The sequence below is a fragment of the Lissotriton helveticus genome, chromosome 7 (assembly GCF_964261635.1).
Source record: "Lissotriton helveticus chromosome 7, aLisHel1.1, whole genome shotgun sequence".
Taxonomy (NCBI): Eukaryota; Metazoa; Chordata; class Amphibia; order Caudata; family Salamandridae; genus Lissotriton; species Lissotriton helveticus.
In genome coordinates, this window is record NC_136068.1 from 1815606647 (window position 1) to 1815627024 (window position 20378).

At 41.6% G+C, this 20378-nt stretch overlaps 1 protein-coding gene across 2 annotated transcripts in view; it reads right to left on the bottom strand.

The window, feature by feature from the left end:
• The window catches only part of LOC144767731 (phospholipase A2 inhibitor and Ly6/PLAUR domain-containing protein-like), a 229701-nt gene that overhangs the window by 100692 nt on the left and 108631 nt on the right, over positions 1-20378 (bottom strand). For both annotated transcript variants that reach the window (XM_078651117.1, XM_078651116.1), the window contains exon 3: positions 3087-3227. In XM_078651117.1, coding sequence (XP_078507243.1) covers positions 3087-3227 — 141 coding nt within the window. The remainder of the gene's footprint in view (positions 1-3086; positions 3228-20378) is intronic.

Below are 20378 nucleotides of genomic sequence, written 5' to 3' on the forward strand. Positions count from 1 at the left end.
CCATTGGTGAAAACCTTTATGCATTTGCCAAAACCTGACCTGTTAATTGTGCACTGTGGAGGTAATGATTTGGGCACTTTGACTGGGGTAGGTCTGGAAATGCTTTTAAAGGACACCTTTGAGCAATTGATGGCACTTTTTCCTCAGACTGCCTTGGTATATTCAAATATATGCCAAAGACAGAAATGGAGGTGGTCGAACCAATTTTGTCCACAAATTGAGAAATCGAGGAAGCATGTAAACAAATCTGTTTCAGCTTACATGAGAGACCATGGAATGGGCTCCCTGTACAACAATAACTTGCGTTACTACATGCAAGATATCTACAGAGGAGATGGAGTTCACTTCTCAGATGAGGGCAACAGAGTTTTCACTCTGAATTTAAGAATGTGCATTGGTACCTACTTATAAGTACCTAAATGTACCATAAACCCAAAAGCTCTTCTCAGAGCTACCCTACATCTGATCACTCACAATTATTATTGTACTCTAACTTTTTTCACTAATTTTCAAGAAAGTACGCTCCCCAGAACGCTTCCCGGTTCGCGAACCGAGCGCACTCCACGCAAAAAAACTAAAAAAACGGTATATATTTTTTTGCCCTGCGAGAACCTTTCAAAGCCTCCACATCAAACCTAGGGGGTCAGGGACGATCTACTATGCCCCCTTATGGTCATTTGCCCCTTCGCTTTGGCCTCCTCTTGTCTCTCGATCCTACCGAGAGACAAGATGGCGGCCGCTACGGACTGTTTGGAATGTTTACAGACGCCGAAAAACCAATCAGCTTCGCAAACCTCCGTAACGCGAAAAGTACGCGAAGCGGAGCGCTGTTACAGATATATATCTTTTTTTGAACGTTAATTTCTCAAAATCCACTGGAGCACATATATTGAGACCTAGCAAAGGCACATCGGGCTACCAGTCCCTACAATTTTGCCAAGTTTCGTGCAAATCCATTCAGCCGTTCGATTATTATTATTATTTTTTTTTTTGCCCCGCGGGGCCCTTTTAAAACCTCCACATCAAACCTAGGGGGTCAGCGAGGATCTACTATTCCCCCTTATGGTCATTTGCCCCTTCGCTTTCGCCTCCTCTTGTCTCTCGATCCTACCGAGAGACAAGATGGCGGCCGCTACGGACTGTTTGGAATGTTGACAGACGCCGGAGAACCAATCAGCTTCGCTTCACAAAGCTCCGTTGCGCGAAAAGTCCGCGAACCAGACCGCTGCCTGGTCCGCGCTTACAGATATATATCTTTTTTTAAACGTTAATTTCTCAAAATCCACTGGAGCACATATATTGAGACCTACAAAAGGCACATCGGGCTACCAGTCCCTACAATTTTGCCAAGTTTCGTGCAAATCCATTCAGCCGTTCGGGCTAAAAGTGAGGCCAACCGCCCTATGGAAATTAACATGGGAAAAACGCGTTTTGGGACCCCCCTTTTTTCTCGGCCCCCCCTTGACGAACCCCCCCCAAATTTTCAAAGGCTGCTCAGAAACAAAATGTGCCATTTTCCTGAAAATTTCAGCCAATTCCGTCCACAAACGGCAAAGTTATTAGACATAGAATTTTCAAAAAACCCATAGAGAAAAAATCCTAACTATATATACCTACTGGCGACCGCCAGTAGGTAATATATACACACACATATATACAAATATACATATTTGTGAGCAAGCCTGCGGAGACACGCAAAACGTGTTACCTAGAAAATAAACAAGAGTATTTTAAATCTGATTCTGAGTCCCTGTGTCGGTATCCGGGATCTGGAGGGAAACTGGAATTGGGGTTTTATATATATATATATATATATATATATATATATATATATATATATATATATATATATATATATATATATATATATATATATATATATATATATATATATATATATATATATATATATATATATATATATATATATATAAATATATGGAAGGTGGCCTGTAAAGGCAAGTGAGGTGAGGCTGGGTGGGGAGGGATTTCGACAGACGACGATGGAAATGAATCATTTATTTAACTTCCCTTGGTGGTCATCTCTCAAATCCCCCCTCAACCAGGCCCAACCACCCCACTGCTCTTACCTGCACACGCCACTCCTACAGGAAGGGAGACTAAATAAAGTACACTTGGTTTAAGCTTTAGAAAGGGAGGTGGTGTAGAAAAGAGGAGCAGAGAGGAAGAGGAGAATGTTAAGGGGGAACGGCGGATACTGATGTTAACTAGAGATAGAAAGCAGGATGAAAGACAAGACACAGAATGCAAGCATGAACAGAAAATATTTAGACAGGATGTACTATTAAAAGAAGTGGGTAAAAAGAAGTATACAATGAGAAAAGAGGGGTTAAATGAGGTGAAGGCTTGGAGAGAATGAAGAGCTAAGATCAGCTAATGGAAGATGATGAATAGAGGAGGAATTATAAAGATGCAAGACGATAAAGATATGCAGTACCCGAAGGCTAAAAGATTTAGACAGGTGGGAGATATTGAAAGAAACATATAATGTGGGAGAGAGGAAGAGAAATACAAAAGAGAAGGCAAACAGGAAAAAAATGGGGAAATGCAAGATGAGAAATCAATTAGGAAGTGGGTACCATGCTGCAGATTAGCTGAATGGGACAATGATGTGAATGAGCAAGGCGGGTAGGATACACTGAGTTTGAATCATGAAGGGACAGAGCAACAGAGGAAAGAACATTAATGCAGGATGGAGAAGAGGAAAAAGAGAGTGACAAGAGTAGGAACTGGAAGAGGAAGAAATGGAAATAAGATGCAGATAGGAGGATGCATAAATAGGAGTTTTGTGACAGGAGATGATAGAGGCATAGGGTAGGGCAGTGAGGAAAACAGAAGAGAGGTTGAGGAATATGAAGACTTGATAAGTGTAAATATAAATAGAGAGTGTAGAAATATTAGTAGTATGTCGGTTGAGAGAAAAGAAAATGATTAAAAAGTTTGGCCGGAGAGAAAAGTGGGAGTAGAGAGAGATAGTCTGACAAGAGAAATAGATTAATAAAAAGCAAAAAAACTGAGTAGTGAAGAGAGAGAAAGCAGAGAAGAAAAAATGTATAGCAACTCACACTCTAGCTTGCCATTGTTGCAAGAATCTGAATTGCAGCAGACTCGTTTTATCGTAGTTTGGCCACTTGTGACGGTCTCAGAGAAGTAAAGGTCCTTGCATACTTCGGCACAGCCCTTAAAGACCATATTCATTTGGCCATCTGCAAGAAATCACAAAACATAAAGTAAATATCTGTAATGATGTGTCAGAAATGAAAAAAGGATGAGAGGAGGCAGGTTAGAAGGATAATGTTGCCAGTATTGAGGTGTCAATGGCCTATGGTGATGAACTCAGATCACACTGCTGCCGATTAGTGAGTGTATATATATATATATATAATTAATTCTCTTCACCTTCAATACATGAGGGTCATGAATTATGGCTCCTCTGAGGAACCTGTCTTGCCCAGTGGGGTAGCCATGAATTAATGTGTGATTACAGGTTATATTTAACATTACGTAGTTTTGCACACTATGCATTTAAGCATTAATCTAGGTTTGGGCATTACCGCTTTTTTGCATCTCAGAGATAGCTGCACATAATGAGTTCAAGCATCACTACTGCTCACAGCGTAGGATGAAGATATCCCATTCTTTCAGTTTGCTTTGGCATTACTTAAGGTTATAGTTCAAGGAACAGCACTAATGTGCATAAGTGGTGATCATTCTTTGCATTAGGCTGCAATAGTAACAACTTTGTTTGAATTTGCACATTTTCAGTTATTGATGACCAACATTTGCATTAACAACTGCCCTTTATATTTATTTAATATATTTGTGCTGCTTACCCCACTATGGGGTCTATAATGTTTTGCATCATTTTGCACAGACAACTATATTTGTACTGTAATTTTTTGTTCATCACTGCAGACTTTCTTGAACCATTGCTGTTATCAAACTTTATTCAACAATGTAAAAATGATGTTGTGGCTACAAACATATTGATATGGTATATTGTGACCTCAGTATTTTTTCTATATCCTTTGATCCACTGGTCATGTGACATTGAGCACTTGCACTTTAAATGGTGGCTTGCACTATGAGCGTCATGTGATCAAGGCCTCTCTTGGGGCCAAAACGCGTCATGGCGGTGCATGGTGTTACTGAAAATAAATTATTACATGCACCTAACTTACTGGATCTGTGTTCGTCTTTGCCTTGCGATTTGGTATACTGAAGACGGAGTTCTGTTCACATATATATATATATATATATATGTATATATATATATATATATATTTTCCATCAAACGCCCTGAAGCAGTGAGAGGGCACACGGCAACATCCCGCCCTCTGGCTCTGTATTGCTGTCCGCATTTACATCCTCACATATTGTTTGTTTTTATGCCGACGCGTTTCGAGGCCCTGAGCCTCTTCTTCCTGGGCTGCCACAAACTTCACAGATGACTCGCATTAACAGTGATTACTTTTATTTGAAACAGTGCCTCCCTCAAGGGCGTGTCCTGCTTACATCGTCCAAGGTGAATTGTGGGGCACGTAGTCTTGTCATGCGATCATTCTTTTCGCCTTTGAGTAAGATCAACTGTGGAGTTCTGGTTTTGGCTCAATCTTTCTTTTTATTCTTTTCCTTAAGTAGGTAGTAGGGATGTGGATGCGGGCTCACGTGCATTTCGAACATTGCGCTGTCAGTGTTCCAACTGTTGGAACTCTCAGCCACACTCAGCCAGGGATTAGTTTGTCTCCAGCTGATGTTGGTGCTCCTCTCCGCGGCCGGGGCAGCCGCGTGTAAAGTTTTCCATCAAACGCCCTGAAGCAGTGAGAGGGCACACGGCAACATCCCGCCCTCCGGCTCTGTATTGCTGTCCGCATTTACATCCTCACATATTGTTTGTTTTTATGCTGACGCGTTTCGAGGCACTGAGCTTCTTCTTCCTGGGCTGCCACAAACTTCACAGATGACTCGCATTAACAGTGATTACTTTTATTTGAAACAGTGCCTCCCTCAAGGGCGTGTCCTGCTTACATCGTCCAAGGTGAATTGTGGGGCACGTAGTCTTGTCATGCGATCTTTCTTTTCGCCTTTGAGTAAGATCAACTGTGGAGTTCTGGTTTTGGCTCAATCTTTCTTTTTATTCTTTTCCTTAAGTAGGTAGTAGGCATGTGGATGCGGGCTCACGTGCATTTCGAACGTTGCGCTGTCAGTGTTCCAACTGTTGGAACTCTCAGCCACACTCAGCCAGGGATTAGTTTTTCTCCAGCTGATGTTGGTGCTCCTCTCCGCGGCAGCCGTGTGTAAAGTTTTCCATCAAACGCCCTGAAGCAGTGAGAGGGCACACAGCATGAAGGGTGGGGCAGGTTTGTGAATAAACACGGTGCAAACACGAATGCAGAGTTTGAGAGCAATTTCTGTGCCCATGATGAGGAGGCTGTGAGCCTTGAAACGCGTTGGCAGCAAGATACAAAAACGGAGCAAGAAGGAAGATTTCATTTTTTAAGCTGGAAGCTAAATTCCGTGCGTGGCTTCCCGATGCTACAGGGCACTTAGAGAGAACATATATATATATATATTCACTGAAAAAACCATAGGTTATAGACCATATATAGTTAGGAATTAGCATTTACAAAACCTTGAAAATTCACTGAAAAAACCATAGGTTATAGACCATATATAGTTAGGAATTAGCATTTACTAAACCTTATTTTACTCACACAAAACCATTGAAATTCCATATATAGTTAGTTGCACTAACTATATATCGCGCACCCGCAATCCACTGCTGATGATGTCACATATTACATCATTCATGACATGGTCAGTGACATCACTGATGACATCACTGATGACATCTCAAATGACATCACTGATGACATCACTGATGACATCTCAAATGACATCACTGATGACATCATGACACACCAATACCAGTTACTACATACGCACTCACTGATTCCTACGTCTACACACACATTCACTCATTCACCCATACAATAACTCATACATACAGTCACTTATTATTACAACACTATCATATGCACTCATACACCTATGCAGACAGTCACACACTGCCACTCATCCATGGAGTTACTCACACACCAAGTCAGTCCTGTAAAGAATCAATCACACTTCCATTTCTTCATCTATACAGTTAAACACAGAACACCATACTTCAGTGACATCACTGATGACATCACTAATGACATCTGAAATGACATCACTGATGACATCTCAAATGACATCACTGATGACATCATGACACACCAATACCAGTTACTACATACGCACTCACTGATTCGTACGTCTACACACACATTCACTCATTCACCCATACAATTACTCATACATACAGTCAGTTATTATTAGAACACTATCATATGCACTCATACACCTAGTCAGTCCTGTGAAGAATCAATCACACTTCGATTTCCTCATCTATAGTTAAACACAGAACACCATACTTTTCACACATATACTAACACATACTTACTCTCTTATACAATCACTGATACAAGTACACATTGATATGCACAGAGTCACACACCTCCCAGCCAGCCACACACACACTCAGTCTTCCATACATCCAGTCATTCTTCAATATGTAAAACGTATTTAAACTTTACAAAAACACACAGACACTAGATGATGTCATCAGTGATGTCATTTGAGATGTCATCAGTGATGTCATCAGTGATGTCACTGACCATGTCATGAATGATGTAATATGTGACATCATCAGCAGTGGATTGCGGGTGCGCGATATATAGTTAGTGCAACTAACTATATATGGAATTTCAATGGTTTTGTGTGAGTAAAATAAGGTTTAGTAAATGCTAATTCCTAACTATATATGGTCTATAACCTATGGTTTTTTCAGTGAATTTTCAAGGTTTTGTAAATGCTAATTCCTAACTATATATGGTCTATAACCTATGGTTTTTTCAGTGAATTTCATTGGTTTTTTAACAGCTAATATCTGTAGCTGTAAAATTTATTCTTCTTTAAATCCAAAAATATATTTTATATGTTTATGAATAATTATTTTTTTAAATATTTTTTTTTCTTCGTTCCCGCTTCGCGAATCGGGAACCTTACAGTAAAAAAATGTTCAGCAAAATAAAAAAAAAAGTTCTTTTCAGAACTACCTCCCCGTTATTAAAAAATTGGTACAATATTTGGAACTGTGCCAACCTCTATTTCTCTTAGTTCGCTTCCTAGTTCGCTCGCTGGTACGCGAACTGGAAGCGAACCAAAAACAGTAAGTATAAGGGAAGGAAACACACACTTATGTTAAAAGAAAGACAGCTATAGGGGAGTAAACTAGAGATACTATTACCCATAATCCACTACTGATGATGTCACATATTACATCATTCATGACATGCTCAGTGACATCATCAGCAGAGGATTGCGGGTTTTTTGGCAACATGCCTTATCGACGGTTTAATAACGCTGCCTTTTGCTTTATATAAGTTTTCAAATTGTATGAAATATATACCAATAGGTCTTTATGAACCTTTAGGTAGTGCTTTTGTTCATGAGGTCTGGTCGCTTCCATACACATACAGATGTTTCAAAGATGATCAAGAAGTTTATCTGAATGGAGAGGAATGCACTGAGACGCCAGATCATTCACTAATGTGTAGGCACATACAGTTACACGATTCATGCAACAAACAGCGACCAAATATGGCTTGCGTGATGCAAGGCACGCCAGTTCCTGCTATCATCCCCACGTTCAAGTTGTTGGAAAATGGTAGTTATTTGATGCTCAATAATGAAGATTGTTCTGAGTTAATTAAAAGTATTCCTTTTATCGTAACAGTAAGTGAACGGGTTATTTGCTGCAGAAATGTTCTATTTCCTCCCACACATGAACATAGGGAGTTTTCAATCTGGCCACAAATACCAACCTTGGGACACGTTTCAACAGCATGACAAGAATAAGAGCTCTTTTGTCTCAGAGAGAGGTGGCCTTGAGTTCGGCCCGTGAAACTTTCGTACTTCACATAGCGAACACCCGTACACAGGTTTGCCTTTCAATTTCAGCAACATGTTTCCGACTATCTTTAACGCATCCTCCACAAAATCCCTGGCACACTTTTTTAAAGTTGTTACCAGTGGTCTCGTGACTTCATTTGAGAAAATCTTTGGAGTCATCCCTACTCCCTTTCATTCCATTTTCTCCACTCTGGTTCGTGGATTGCATTTTTACTTGCATTACCAGCGGACGCTCTTGTACTTTTTTACATTTTTAAATATGGATGTCCCTCCTATGCAACCTCCGACCCTGCAGCTGCTGACACTGTTCCGCAATCGCATGCTAGAATATTATGGCACAATGCCGTTGGCGATATTAAGCACGGCATATGGATTATCTTTTCGGTTCTCCTACTTCACCTGTGTCCAGCCTGTATTTCACTGCCTGACCTGTGATTTCGATTGGGCCATTGATTTGTGTCTCTGCGGACCGGTTTCTCCTGACGTCGACTTTAATCAGCTGATGACTCCTATCATTACTCACGAGTTGATTTGTCCTGGCGAAAGGATTATGGCTGTGGCATTGATGCATGGACTACTTGGTCCCTGGAATTTACTGGCGGCAGCACAGTCTTTCTTGGAACACAGCTTTCTTGAAAACCCACCGAGCTGTCCTCTGATGGTGATAGAGGATCCGGTGCTGGGAGAGCACGTATGTTCTTTTCCGCTTTTAAATTGGATGGCTGAACTGTTTTCGGATGAAGACGGTGACTTCCTGTTGGAGGCTGTTGCAGCTTATTTTGCATACACAGTTATGTCATAGACCTTTTTCATGTTTCATATGCTGAGTACTAGCATTTCATTGACAATTCATTGACTTAATTGTCAAGTTTTTATTATTTACCTTGCCTATTGGCTTAAGACTCGATAAAGTACTTGGCTGTTTTATTTTTCTTTAGCATTGAATTTTCCTAGTTTTTAATGCTTTACCTTGCGGACCGTCCACATATAAACTTGCAATCTGCTCTCATGAGATGGCACTTCTATTATCTTATTCAGTTCGTTTCCGGATCATGAGGAGGTGTCATCTAGGTCCTGGATATCTTTACACCGTGTTAAGTTAGCATGGGCTCATTACCGGTTTAAACGCCATTTTTCCTTTTTTGCAACTTCTGCACACGACATTTAGTTGTTGCTTTAGCTTTCCACCTAGTAGTTCATCGTGGTTTACATGAGAATAATATGTTATTGCTCTACTATCTGCTTTGCTTGTTAAACTATATCTGTACAGCGAGTGCTAAAGTTTCAAGAACAACACGATACAGAATTGTTATGAGGTCTGATCTCCACGACTTCATACTCATAACATAAGTGCAACTTCTGCCAATTCTGGGCATGAGGCGGGTTTTATATTGCTTTGCCGAACACACATACACAACAGTTGATGCGGTTCACATGAAGAGAGAGCTGGTGTATGCTGATGTGATTCCTTCAAATCTAAGACACTAAAGTATGGGCACGCCCTAAACCAACACAAAGAGACCTTCTTAGCAAATAATATAATATGTGTATTAGGGAGGGTGAGATATAAGCAGCCGCGGGCCGTGGAGGGAGTTACGGTGAGGCAGGGAGGCGGGGAGGGGGAGAAGCAGGGTGGAGCCCTCTCTACCTTGCCCCTCCCCCTCCCCGCCTCCCTGCCCCACCGTAACTCCCTCCACGGCCCGCGGCTGCTTATAAGTGTTGCTAACTCTTATTCATTTACAGCATGTTAACATACTGTCACCATTCGCTTTTTATGTACTAGTAACTATGCTGGTAATTTTGCTACTGATAATATGTGTACTTGTATTCTCCACCCTGCTTCTCCCCCTCCCCGCCTCCATGCCTCACCGTAACTCCCTCCACGGCCCGCGGCTGCTTATAAGTGTTGCTAACTCTTATTCATTTACAGCATGTTAACATACTATCACCATTCACTTTTTATGTACTAGTAACTATGCTGGTAATTTTGCTACTGATAATATGTGTACTTTTATTATCTAAGGTACTACGCCTGAGAAGACGGCATTAGTAAATAAACATTTCAAATACACATGTGTTCTTCTTAACTCCATGTTCTGGTTTCTAAGAAATATATAACGACCGACTGTTCATGAGTTCCACGTATCCTGAGGTACTATAAGTTCATATTCTGGATTGTCTAAACATTGAGAGTTTGTTATATCCAATGTGACACTGTACCTAGCTTGCTAAATAGTTTTTGATTACTAACGTGAGTTTTGGGACACCCTAATTCGCCGAGGTTCCAATCCTCTGTCCACAGTTCTGTGTGAGAACAGAAACCCTGCGACAGGGGCACCCCCGACCCTTGCTGGAGCTTCATCACACTTGCGATACAACTCCAGCAATGCGCCACCTTTACGGCACAGATACATCACGCATCTGTGCTGTTTTTGCCCCGTGATGCGCCGCATTGTAAATGCAGCACACCATAGGTGACGGAACAGCGGCACAGAATGACTAACACATCCCTGGTGATGCGCCAGTCATCATAAATCTATCCCTATGCTTCTTATCTTGTTAGAGATGAACCGCCATATGTATCATCAAAGTTATTTGCATTTCCTAAATAGCGAACTTTAAGGAATAAATAGCGATTCTTTACCATTCCTAGTTTGCGATGAGCTATTTGCTAATTAGCCGAATGTAGCCCAATGAAGCCCAATGTAGCCCAATGTAGCCCAAAGATGGCCGCCAGACACACAAAAAAACAAATGTAGCCCAAATATCAGCCAGATGTAGCCCAACTATAGCCCAGTGACAGAATGACCAATCAGCTTCGCAAACCTCCGTTACGCGAAGCGGAGCGCTGTTACAGATATATATCTTTTTTTGAACGTTAATTTCTCAAAATCCACTGGAGCACATATATTGAGACCTAGCAAAGGCACATCGGGCTACCAGTCCCTAATATTTTGCCAAGTTTCGTGCAAATCCATTCAGCCGTTCAATTATTATTTTTATTATTTTTTTTTGCCCCGCGGGGCCCTTTTAAAACCTCCACATCAAACCTAGGGGGTCAGCGAGGATCTACTATGCCCCCTTATAGTTATTTCCCCCTTTGTTTTGACCTCCTCTTGTCTCTCGATCCTACCGAGAGACAAGATGGCGGCCGCTACGGACTGTTTGGAATGTTGACAGACGCCGGAGAACCAATCAGCTTCGCTTCACAAAGCTCCGTTGCGCGAAAAGTCCGCGAACCAGAGCGCTAACCGGTCCGCTGTTACAGATATATATCTTTTTTTAAACGTTAATTTCTCAAAATCCACTGGAGCACATATATTGAGACCTACAAAAGGCACATCGGGCTACCAGTCCCTACAATTTTGCCAAGTTTCGTGCAAATCCATTCAGCCGTTCGGGCTAAAAGTGAGGCCAACCGCCCTATGGAAAACTCAATGTTAAAAACACGTTTTGGGACCCCCCTTTTTTCTCGGCCCCCCCTTGACGAACCCCCCCCAAATTTTCAAGGGCTGCTCAGAAACAAAATGTGCCATTTTCCTGAAAATTTCAGCCAATTCCGTCCACAAACGCCAAAGTTATTAGACATAGAATTTTCAAAAAACCCATAGAGAAAAAATCCTAACTATATATACCTACTGGCGACCGCCAGTAGGTAATATATATATATATAATATATATATATATATATATATATATATTACCTACTGGCGGTCGCCAGGTAATATATATATATATAATATATATATATATATATATATATATATTACCTACTGGCGGTCGCCAGTAGGTATATATAGTTAGGATTTTTTCTCTATGGGTTTTTTGAAAATTCTATGTCTAATAACTTTGGCGTTTGTGGACGGAATTGGCTGAAATTTTCAGGAAAATGGCACATTTTGTTTCTGAGCAGCCCTTGAAAATTTGGGGGGGGTTCGTCCAGTGGGGGCCGAGAAAAAAGGGGGGTCCCAAAACGTGTTTTTAACATTGAGTTTTCCATAGGGCGGTTGGCCTCACTTTTAGCCCGAACGGCTGAATGGATTTGCACGAAACTTGGCAAAATTGTAGGGACTGGTAGCCCGATGTGCCTTTTGTAGGTCTCAATATATGTGCTCCAGTGGATTTTGAGAAATTAACGTTTTAAAAAAGATATATATCTGTAACAGCGGACCGGTTAGCGCTCTGGTTCGCGGACTTTTCGCGCAACGGAGCTTTGTGAAGCGAAGCTGATTGGTTCTCCGGCGTCTGTCAACATTCCAAACAGTCCGTAGCGGCCGCCATCTTGTCTCTCGGTAGGATCGAGAGACAAGAGGAGGTCAAAACAAAGGGGGAAATAACTATAAGGGGGCATAGTAGATCCTCGCTGACCCCCTAGGTTTGATGTGGAGGTTTTAAAAGGGCCCCGCGGGGCAAAAAAAAAAAATAAAAAATAATAATTGAACGGCTGAATGGATTTGCACGAAACTTGGCAAAATATTAGGGACTGGTAGCCCGATGTGCCTTTGCTAGGTCTCAATATATGTGCTCCAGTGGATTTTGAGAAATTAACGTTCAAAAAAAGATATATATCTGTAACAGCGCTCCGCTTCGCGTAACGGAGGTTTGCGAAGCTGATTGGTCATTCTGTCACTGGGCTATAGTTGGGCTACATCTGGCTGATATTTGGGCTACATTTGTTTTTTTGTGTGTCTGGCGGCCATCTTTGGGCTACATTGGCCTACATTGGGCTTCATTGGGCTACATTCGGCTAATTAGCAAATAGCTCATCGCAAACTAGGAATGGTAAAGAATCGCTATTTATTCCTTAAAGTTCGCTATTTAGGAAATGCAAATAACTTTGATGATACATATGGCGGTTCATCTCTAACAAGATAAGAAGCATAGGGATAGATTTATGATGACTGGCGCATCACCAGGGATGTGTTAGTCATTCTGTGCCGCTGTTCCGTCACCTATGGTGTGCTGCATTTACAATGCGGCGCATCACGGGGCAAAAACAGCACAGATGCGTGATGTATCTGTGCCGTAAAGGTGGCGCATTGCTGGAGTTGTATCGCAAGTGTGATGAAGGTCCAGCAAGGGTCGGGGGTGCCCCTGTTGCAGGGTTTCTGTTCTCACACAGAACTGTGGACAGAGGATTGGAACCTCGGCGAATTAGGGTGTCCCAAAACTCACGTTAGTAATCAAAAACTATTTAGCAAGCTAGGTACAGTGTCACATTGGATATAACAAACTCTCAATGTTTAGACAATCCAGAATATGAACTTATAGTACCTCAGGATACGTGGAACTCATGAACAGTCGGTCGTTATATATTTCTTAGAAACCAGAACATGGAGTTAAGAAGAACACATGTGTATTTGAAATGTTTATTTACTAATGCCGTCTTCTCAGGCGTAGTACCTTAGATAATAAAAGTACACATATTATCAGTAGCAAAATTACCAGCATAGTTACTAGTACATAAAAAGTGAATGGTGATAGTATGTTAACATGCTGTAAATGAATAAGAGTTAGCAACACTTATAAGCAGCCGCGGGCCGTGGAGGGAGTTACGGTGAGGCAGGGAGGCGGGGAGGGGGAGAAGCAGGGTGGAGAATACAAGTACACATATTATCAGTAGCAAAATTACCAGCATAGTTACTAGTACATAAAAAGCGAATGGTGACAGTATGTTAACATGCTGTAAATGAATAAGAGTTAGCAACACTTATAAGCAGCCGCGGGCCGTGGAGGGAGTTACGGTGGGGCAGGGAGGCGGGGAGGGGGAGGGGCAAGGTAGAGAGGGCTCCACCCTGCTTCTCCCCCTCCCCGCCTCCCTGCCTCACCGTAACTCCCTCCACGGCCCGCGGCTGCTTATATCTCACCCTCCCTAATACACATATTATATTATTTGCTAAGAAGGTCTCTTTGTGTTGGTTTAGGGCGTGCCCATACTTTAGTGTCTTAGATTTGAAGGAATCACATCAGCATACACCAGCTCTCTCTTCATGTGAACCGCATCAACTGTTGTGTATGTGTGTTCGGCAAAGCAATATAAAACCCGCCTCATGCCCAGAATTGGCAGAAGTTGCACTTATGTTATGAGTATGAAGTCGTGGAGATCAGACCTCATAACAATTCTGTATCGTGTTGTTCTTGAAACTTTAGCACTCGCTGTACAGATATAGTTTAACAAGTAAAGCAGATAGTAGACCAATAACATATTATTCTCATGTAAACCACGATGAACTACTAGGTGGAAAGCTAAAGCAACAACTAAATGTCGTGTGCAGAAGTTGCAAAAAAGGAAAAATGGCGTTTAAACCGGTAATGAGCCCATGCTAACTTAACACGGTGTAAAGATATCCAGGACCTAGATGACACCTCCTCATGATCCGGAAACGAACTGAATAAGATAATAGAAGTGCCATCTCATGAGAGCAGATTGCAAGTTTATATGTGGACGGTCCGCAAGGTAAAGCATTAAAAACTAGGAAAATTCAATGCTAAAGAAAAATAAAACAGCCAAGTACTTTATCGAGTCTTAAGCCAATAGGCAAGGTAAATAATAAAAACTTGACAATTAAGTCAATGAATTGTCAATGAAATTCTAGTACTCAGCATATGAAACATGAAAAAGGTCTATGACATAACTGTGTATGCAAAATAAGCTGCAACAGCCTCCAACAGGAAGTCACCGTCTTCATCCGAAAACAGTTCAGCCATCCAATTTAAAAGCGGAAAAGAACATACGTGCTCTCCCAGCACCGGATCCTCTATCACCATCAGAGGACAGCTCGGTGGGTTTTCAAGAAAGCTGTGTTCCAAGAAAGACTGTGCTGCCGCCAGTAAATTCCAGGGACCAAGTAGTCCATGCATCAATGCCACAGCCATAATCCTTTCGCCAGGACAAATCAACTCGTGAGTAATGATAGGAGTCATCAGCTGATTAAAGTCGACGTCAGGAGAAACCGGTCCGCAGAGACACAAATCAATGGCCCAATCGAAATCACAGGTCAGGCAGTGAAATACAGGCTGGACACAGGTGAAGTAGGAGAACCGAAAAGATAATCCATATGCCGTGCTTAATATCGCCAACGGCATTGTGCCATAATATTCTAGCATGCGATTGCGGAACAGTGTCAGCAGCTGCAGGGTCGGAGGTTGCATAGGAGGGACATCCATATTTAAAAATGTAAAAAAGCACAAGAGCGTCCGCTGGTAATGCAAGTAAAAATGCAATCCACGAACCAGAGTGGAGAAAATGGAATGAAAGGGAGCAGGGATGACTCCAAAGATTTTCTCAAATGAAGTCACGAGACCACTGGTAACAACTTTAAAAAAGTGTGCCAGGGATTTTGTGGAGGATGCGTTAAAGATAGTCGGAAACATGTTGCTGAAATTGAAAGGCAAACCTGTGTACGGGTGTTCGCTATGTGAAGTACGAAAGTTTCACGGGCCGAACTCAAGGCCACCTCTCTCTGAGACAAAAGAGCTCTTATTCTTGTCATGCCGTTGAAACGTGTCCCAAGGTTGGTATTTGTGGCCAGATTGAAAACTCCCTATGTTCATGTGTGGGAGGAAATAGAACATTTCTGCAGCAAATAACCCGTTCACTTACTGTTACGATAAAAGGAATACTTTTAATTAACTCAGAACAATCTTCATTATTGAGCATCAAATAACTACCATTTTCCAACAACTTGAACGTGGGGATGATAGCAGGAACTGGCGTGCCTTGCAACACGCAAGCCATATTTGGTCGGTGTTTGTTGCATGAATCGTGTAACTGTATGTGCCTACACATTAGTGAATGATCTGGCGTCTCAGTGCATTCCTCTCCATTCAGATAAACTTCTTGATCATCTTTGAAACATCTGTATGTGTATGGAAGCGACCAGACCTCATGAACAAAAGCACTACCTAAAGGTTCATAAAGACCTATTGGTATATATTTCATACAATTTGAAAACTTATATAAAGCAAAAGGCAGCGTTATTAAACCGTGGATAAGGCATGTTGCCAAAAAACCCGCAATCCTCTGCTGATGATGTCACTGAGCATGTCATGAATGATGTAATATGTGACATCATCAGTAGTGGATTATGGGTAATAGTATCTCTAGTTTACTCCCCTATAGCTGTCTTTCTTTTAACATAAGTGTGTGTTTCCTTCCCTTATACTTACTGTTTTTGGTTCGCTTCCAGTTCGCGTACCAGCGAGCGAACTAGGAAGCGAACTAAGAGAAATAGAGGTTGGCACAGTTCCAAATATTGTACCAATTTTTTAATAACGGGGAGGTAGTTCTGAAAAGAACTTTTTTTTTTATTTTTCTGAACATTTTTTTAATGTTTTTGAATTTTTCGGAACAGTTTTATATTTTTTTGGGTTTTTCTTGGAGGGGGCAATGAAAACGATTCATTGTAAAGGGCTCAACAGGAGCAACAAAACAAAAAAAAGAAGTATTTATTATTTTGGGCGTTTCGGACAAACTTGCATATGATAGTCAATAGCTCTGTTGATCAGAGTGATGCTTCTTTCTCCGTAGGAAATGAATCCATCGCAAAATACGCAGGTGTGTTTTACTTCACCAAATCTCATTTGTATATTTGGCACCATCTCCCTGCCCTCTGGTCCCGTTACTTCCGGTACAACAGATCTTCTGGCCATAATAGGGAGATTATCTAGGTCGTTCCGAAACTGTGCAGCACTGTAGTTGTTAGGATGCCACCTAGTCATATGGCGATGCATTGTGTAGTTTCCGAAACTGTATTTTTTGTCGGTCCCTCTGGACAGTCTATCTTGACATATAAGGCAAGTAACGTATCTTGCATTTACTTTTTTCTGACCTTTGGGAATTTTAAAAAATTGCCAAATGAAGTTTTCTTTCCGGTGAGACGTCTTGGGCTGCTCAGGCAAAAACTGCCTCTCTTCGTGCTCGTCCTCCTGTTCCTCTTCTTCTTCTTCTTGTTGAATTACAACTTGAGCAGGTGGTCCACTCTTCCTTGGATGTGGTGGAGGTGGTGGGGAAGCACCAGCTGAAGCTACTAAAGAAGCCATTGCTCAGTGATCACAAAGGGTCTTTCTCTCACAATGATGAAAGTCAGAGTGAGGAAAGAAGGAGGGATTTTCATCATTTGGGAAAAACAAGAGTTCTCAACCAATCAAAAGTGTTCATTTTAGATTATATGACCTAGTCTTACATCATTAGGAAACCAAAAGTGAAATGAACCAATGAAAAGTGTTATTACCAAGTCACATGACTTGCTGTGTTTACGTTAAGCGCTTTGCAGGGCCTCCCGGTTTGCTTCCAGAAACCTGCGCTTTGGCACTCGCTTCGCGTACCAGTTCGCTAACGTAGCACGTCATATGACGTATCACGCGACAACGTGGAACGTCATGCGGACGGGAGGCGTCACGATGTTGTTTTCTAACGCGGCACTTGCGGTAAAGAAACATTTACCGGCTCGCGGTCTATTTCGCGGCATCAAGGTCAGCTAACGGGAAGCTTCCCGATTCGCGAAGCGGGAACGAAGAAAAAAAAATATTTTAAAAAAAAATTATTCATAAACATATAAAATATATTTTTGGATTTAAAGAAGAATACATTTTACAGCTACAGATATTAGCTGTTAAAAAAACAATGAAATTCACAGAAAAAACCATAGGTTATAGACCATATATAGTTAGGAATTAGCATTTACAAAACCTTGAAAATTCACTGAAAAAACCATAGGTTATAGACCATATATAGTTAGGAATTAGCATTTAGAAAACCTTATTTTACTCACACAAAACCATTGAAATTCCATATATAGTTAGTTGCACTAACTATATATCGCGCACCCGCAATCCACTGCTGATGATGTCACATATTACATCATTCATGACATGGTCAGTGACATCACTGATGACATCACTGATGACAACATCCAGTGATTATGTGTTTCTGTAAAGTTTAAATATGTTTTACATATTGAAGAATGAGTGGATGTATAAGTGTCTGAATGAAGGTTTTAGTAGGTGCGTGATTGACTGTATGAGTGAGTGATTAAATGCGTCTTACTGAATGCACGGGTTAGTGACTAAACTGTCTTAATTTGTGCATCATTATGTCTGTTGTGATGTAAACTGCTGCATGTGTTGATCATTAGCTATACGAGAGGCTATATGTGTTATTAATTGGTTGCCCAAGTATTTCTATGGGAGATTGAGTTTGTGTGGGGGTGGCTGGAAGGTGTGTGACTCTGTGCATAGATGTGTGAGCAGTTTATTCACTAGGTGTATGAGTTCAAGAGTGCATGTGGAAACAGCTACATGGGCAGTTGACTGTGTGCATGAGTGTATTGATGAGTGAATGGATATCTCAATGCTACATGTCATAGTAAGTACATATGTCAAACACAGTACATGTGAGAGTTGGCATATATAAATAACTGTGCATGAGAGCCACTGAGTGAGTGGTTGTATCGATCATTGTGAACTTGTATCAGGGATTGTATAAGAGAGTAAATATGTGTTAGTATATGTTTCAATAAGTAAGGTGTGTATAACTGTATAGTTGAAGAAATGGAGGTGAGATTGTTTCTTTGCATGACTGACTGGGTGTGTGAGTAACTCCATGGATGAGTGGCAGTGTGTGAGTGTCTGTATACACTGAGTGTATCTAAGGTTATATTAGAGTCTGAAGAAGTTTATCGTATTAGCACAAGAATGATGCCAAATGAGACGTCATCAGTGATGTCATCAGTGATGTCATCAGTGATGTCACTGACCATGTCATGAATGATGTAATATGTGACATCATCAGCAGTGGATTGCGGGTGCGCGATATATAGTTAGTGCAACTAACTATATATGGAATTTCAATGGTTTTGTGTGAGTAAAATAAGGTTTTCTAAATGCTAATTCCTAACTATATATGGTCTATAACCTATGGTTTTTTCAGTGAATATATATATATATATATATATATATACGATGTATGTATATATACATATATATATATATATATATATATATATATATATATATATATATATATATATATATATACGATGTATGTATATATACATATATATATATTTACATATACTCACAAATCAGCAGTGTTAGCTGAGTTCACTCTGCAAACATGCTTCCTGATGTGCTCTTGGTTGGGGGATGAAGTCCCCTTTCCTCTTGAGGCTTCCTGGGGGCCAACTAGCCCATCTGTTACCTCTAGTAATCCCCACACAGCTTGATTGCTCAGAGGTGGTCAGATGCCACGCCCATGCCTATCGGCACACTGCTGGTGGGGTGATGAGGTCCACTTTAGTTCTGAGGGCCTCAGGAGTAAAATAGACTTCATCCCCCAAGCACTGCACCAGGAGTTGTGTTTGCACAAACCGCAGGTTTCAGGGACATTATAATTAGAAATTAGCATTTAAACAAACTTAGATATTCACTGAAAAAAAAGTGTACATGAACGTTATAGTTAGGCTGACATTTCACTTGTCAAAACCAGAGAAATTAAGCTGTTATAGTTAGCTGTGCTAACTATAACTCGCGCCCCCGCAATGTACCGCTTATGACCGCCTTCATCGAAGAGAACTCCATCCTAGATGCCTCCCAGTCTAGATTCCGCAGCAACCACACCACCGAGACCACCCTCCTCGCTGCCACTGACAAGGTCTGCATGTTACTTGACCAGGGACATACTGCTGCCCTCATCCTCCTGGACTTCACCTCTGCTTTCAACACCTTCTCACTTCGCATGCTTGCAGCCAGACTTTATGACGCAGGGATACAAGGAGCTGCCTTTGACTGGATCCGATCCTTTTTCCCCAGCAGAGCCCAAAGGATCAGACTCCCTCCCTTCCTCTCCAAACCCACCAACATCAACTACGGGGTACCCCAGGGATCATCGGTCAGCCCCACGCTCTTCAACATCTACATGGCCCCCCCTTGCCACCATCGCCAGACAACATGGGCTCAACATTGTATCCTACGCTGATGACACCCAGCTCATTCTCTCACTCCCAAAGAATCCCAAAGACACCAGACTTTGCTTCCAGGAAGGTATTAAGAATGTGGCAGCCTGGATGAAGGACAGCTGATGGAATCTCAACTCAAAAAAGACCAAGGTCCTCATCCTCGGGCCCTGCACCTCCGCCTGGGCAACACCTGGTGGCATTCCGCCTTCGGGAATCCACTCACCCCTACAGACCATGCACGAAACTTCGGCATCATCCTCGACTCCTCCCTCTCCATGAACTGCCAGGTCAACACCGTTGCTTCCACTAGGTTCAACTGCCTGCGTGTCTGCCGTAAGACCTTCAAATGGATCCACCGAGAATGCAGAAGGACCGTCACACACACACACATAACCAGCA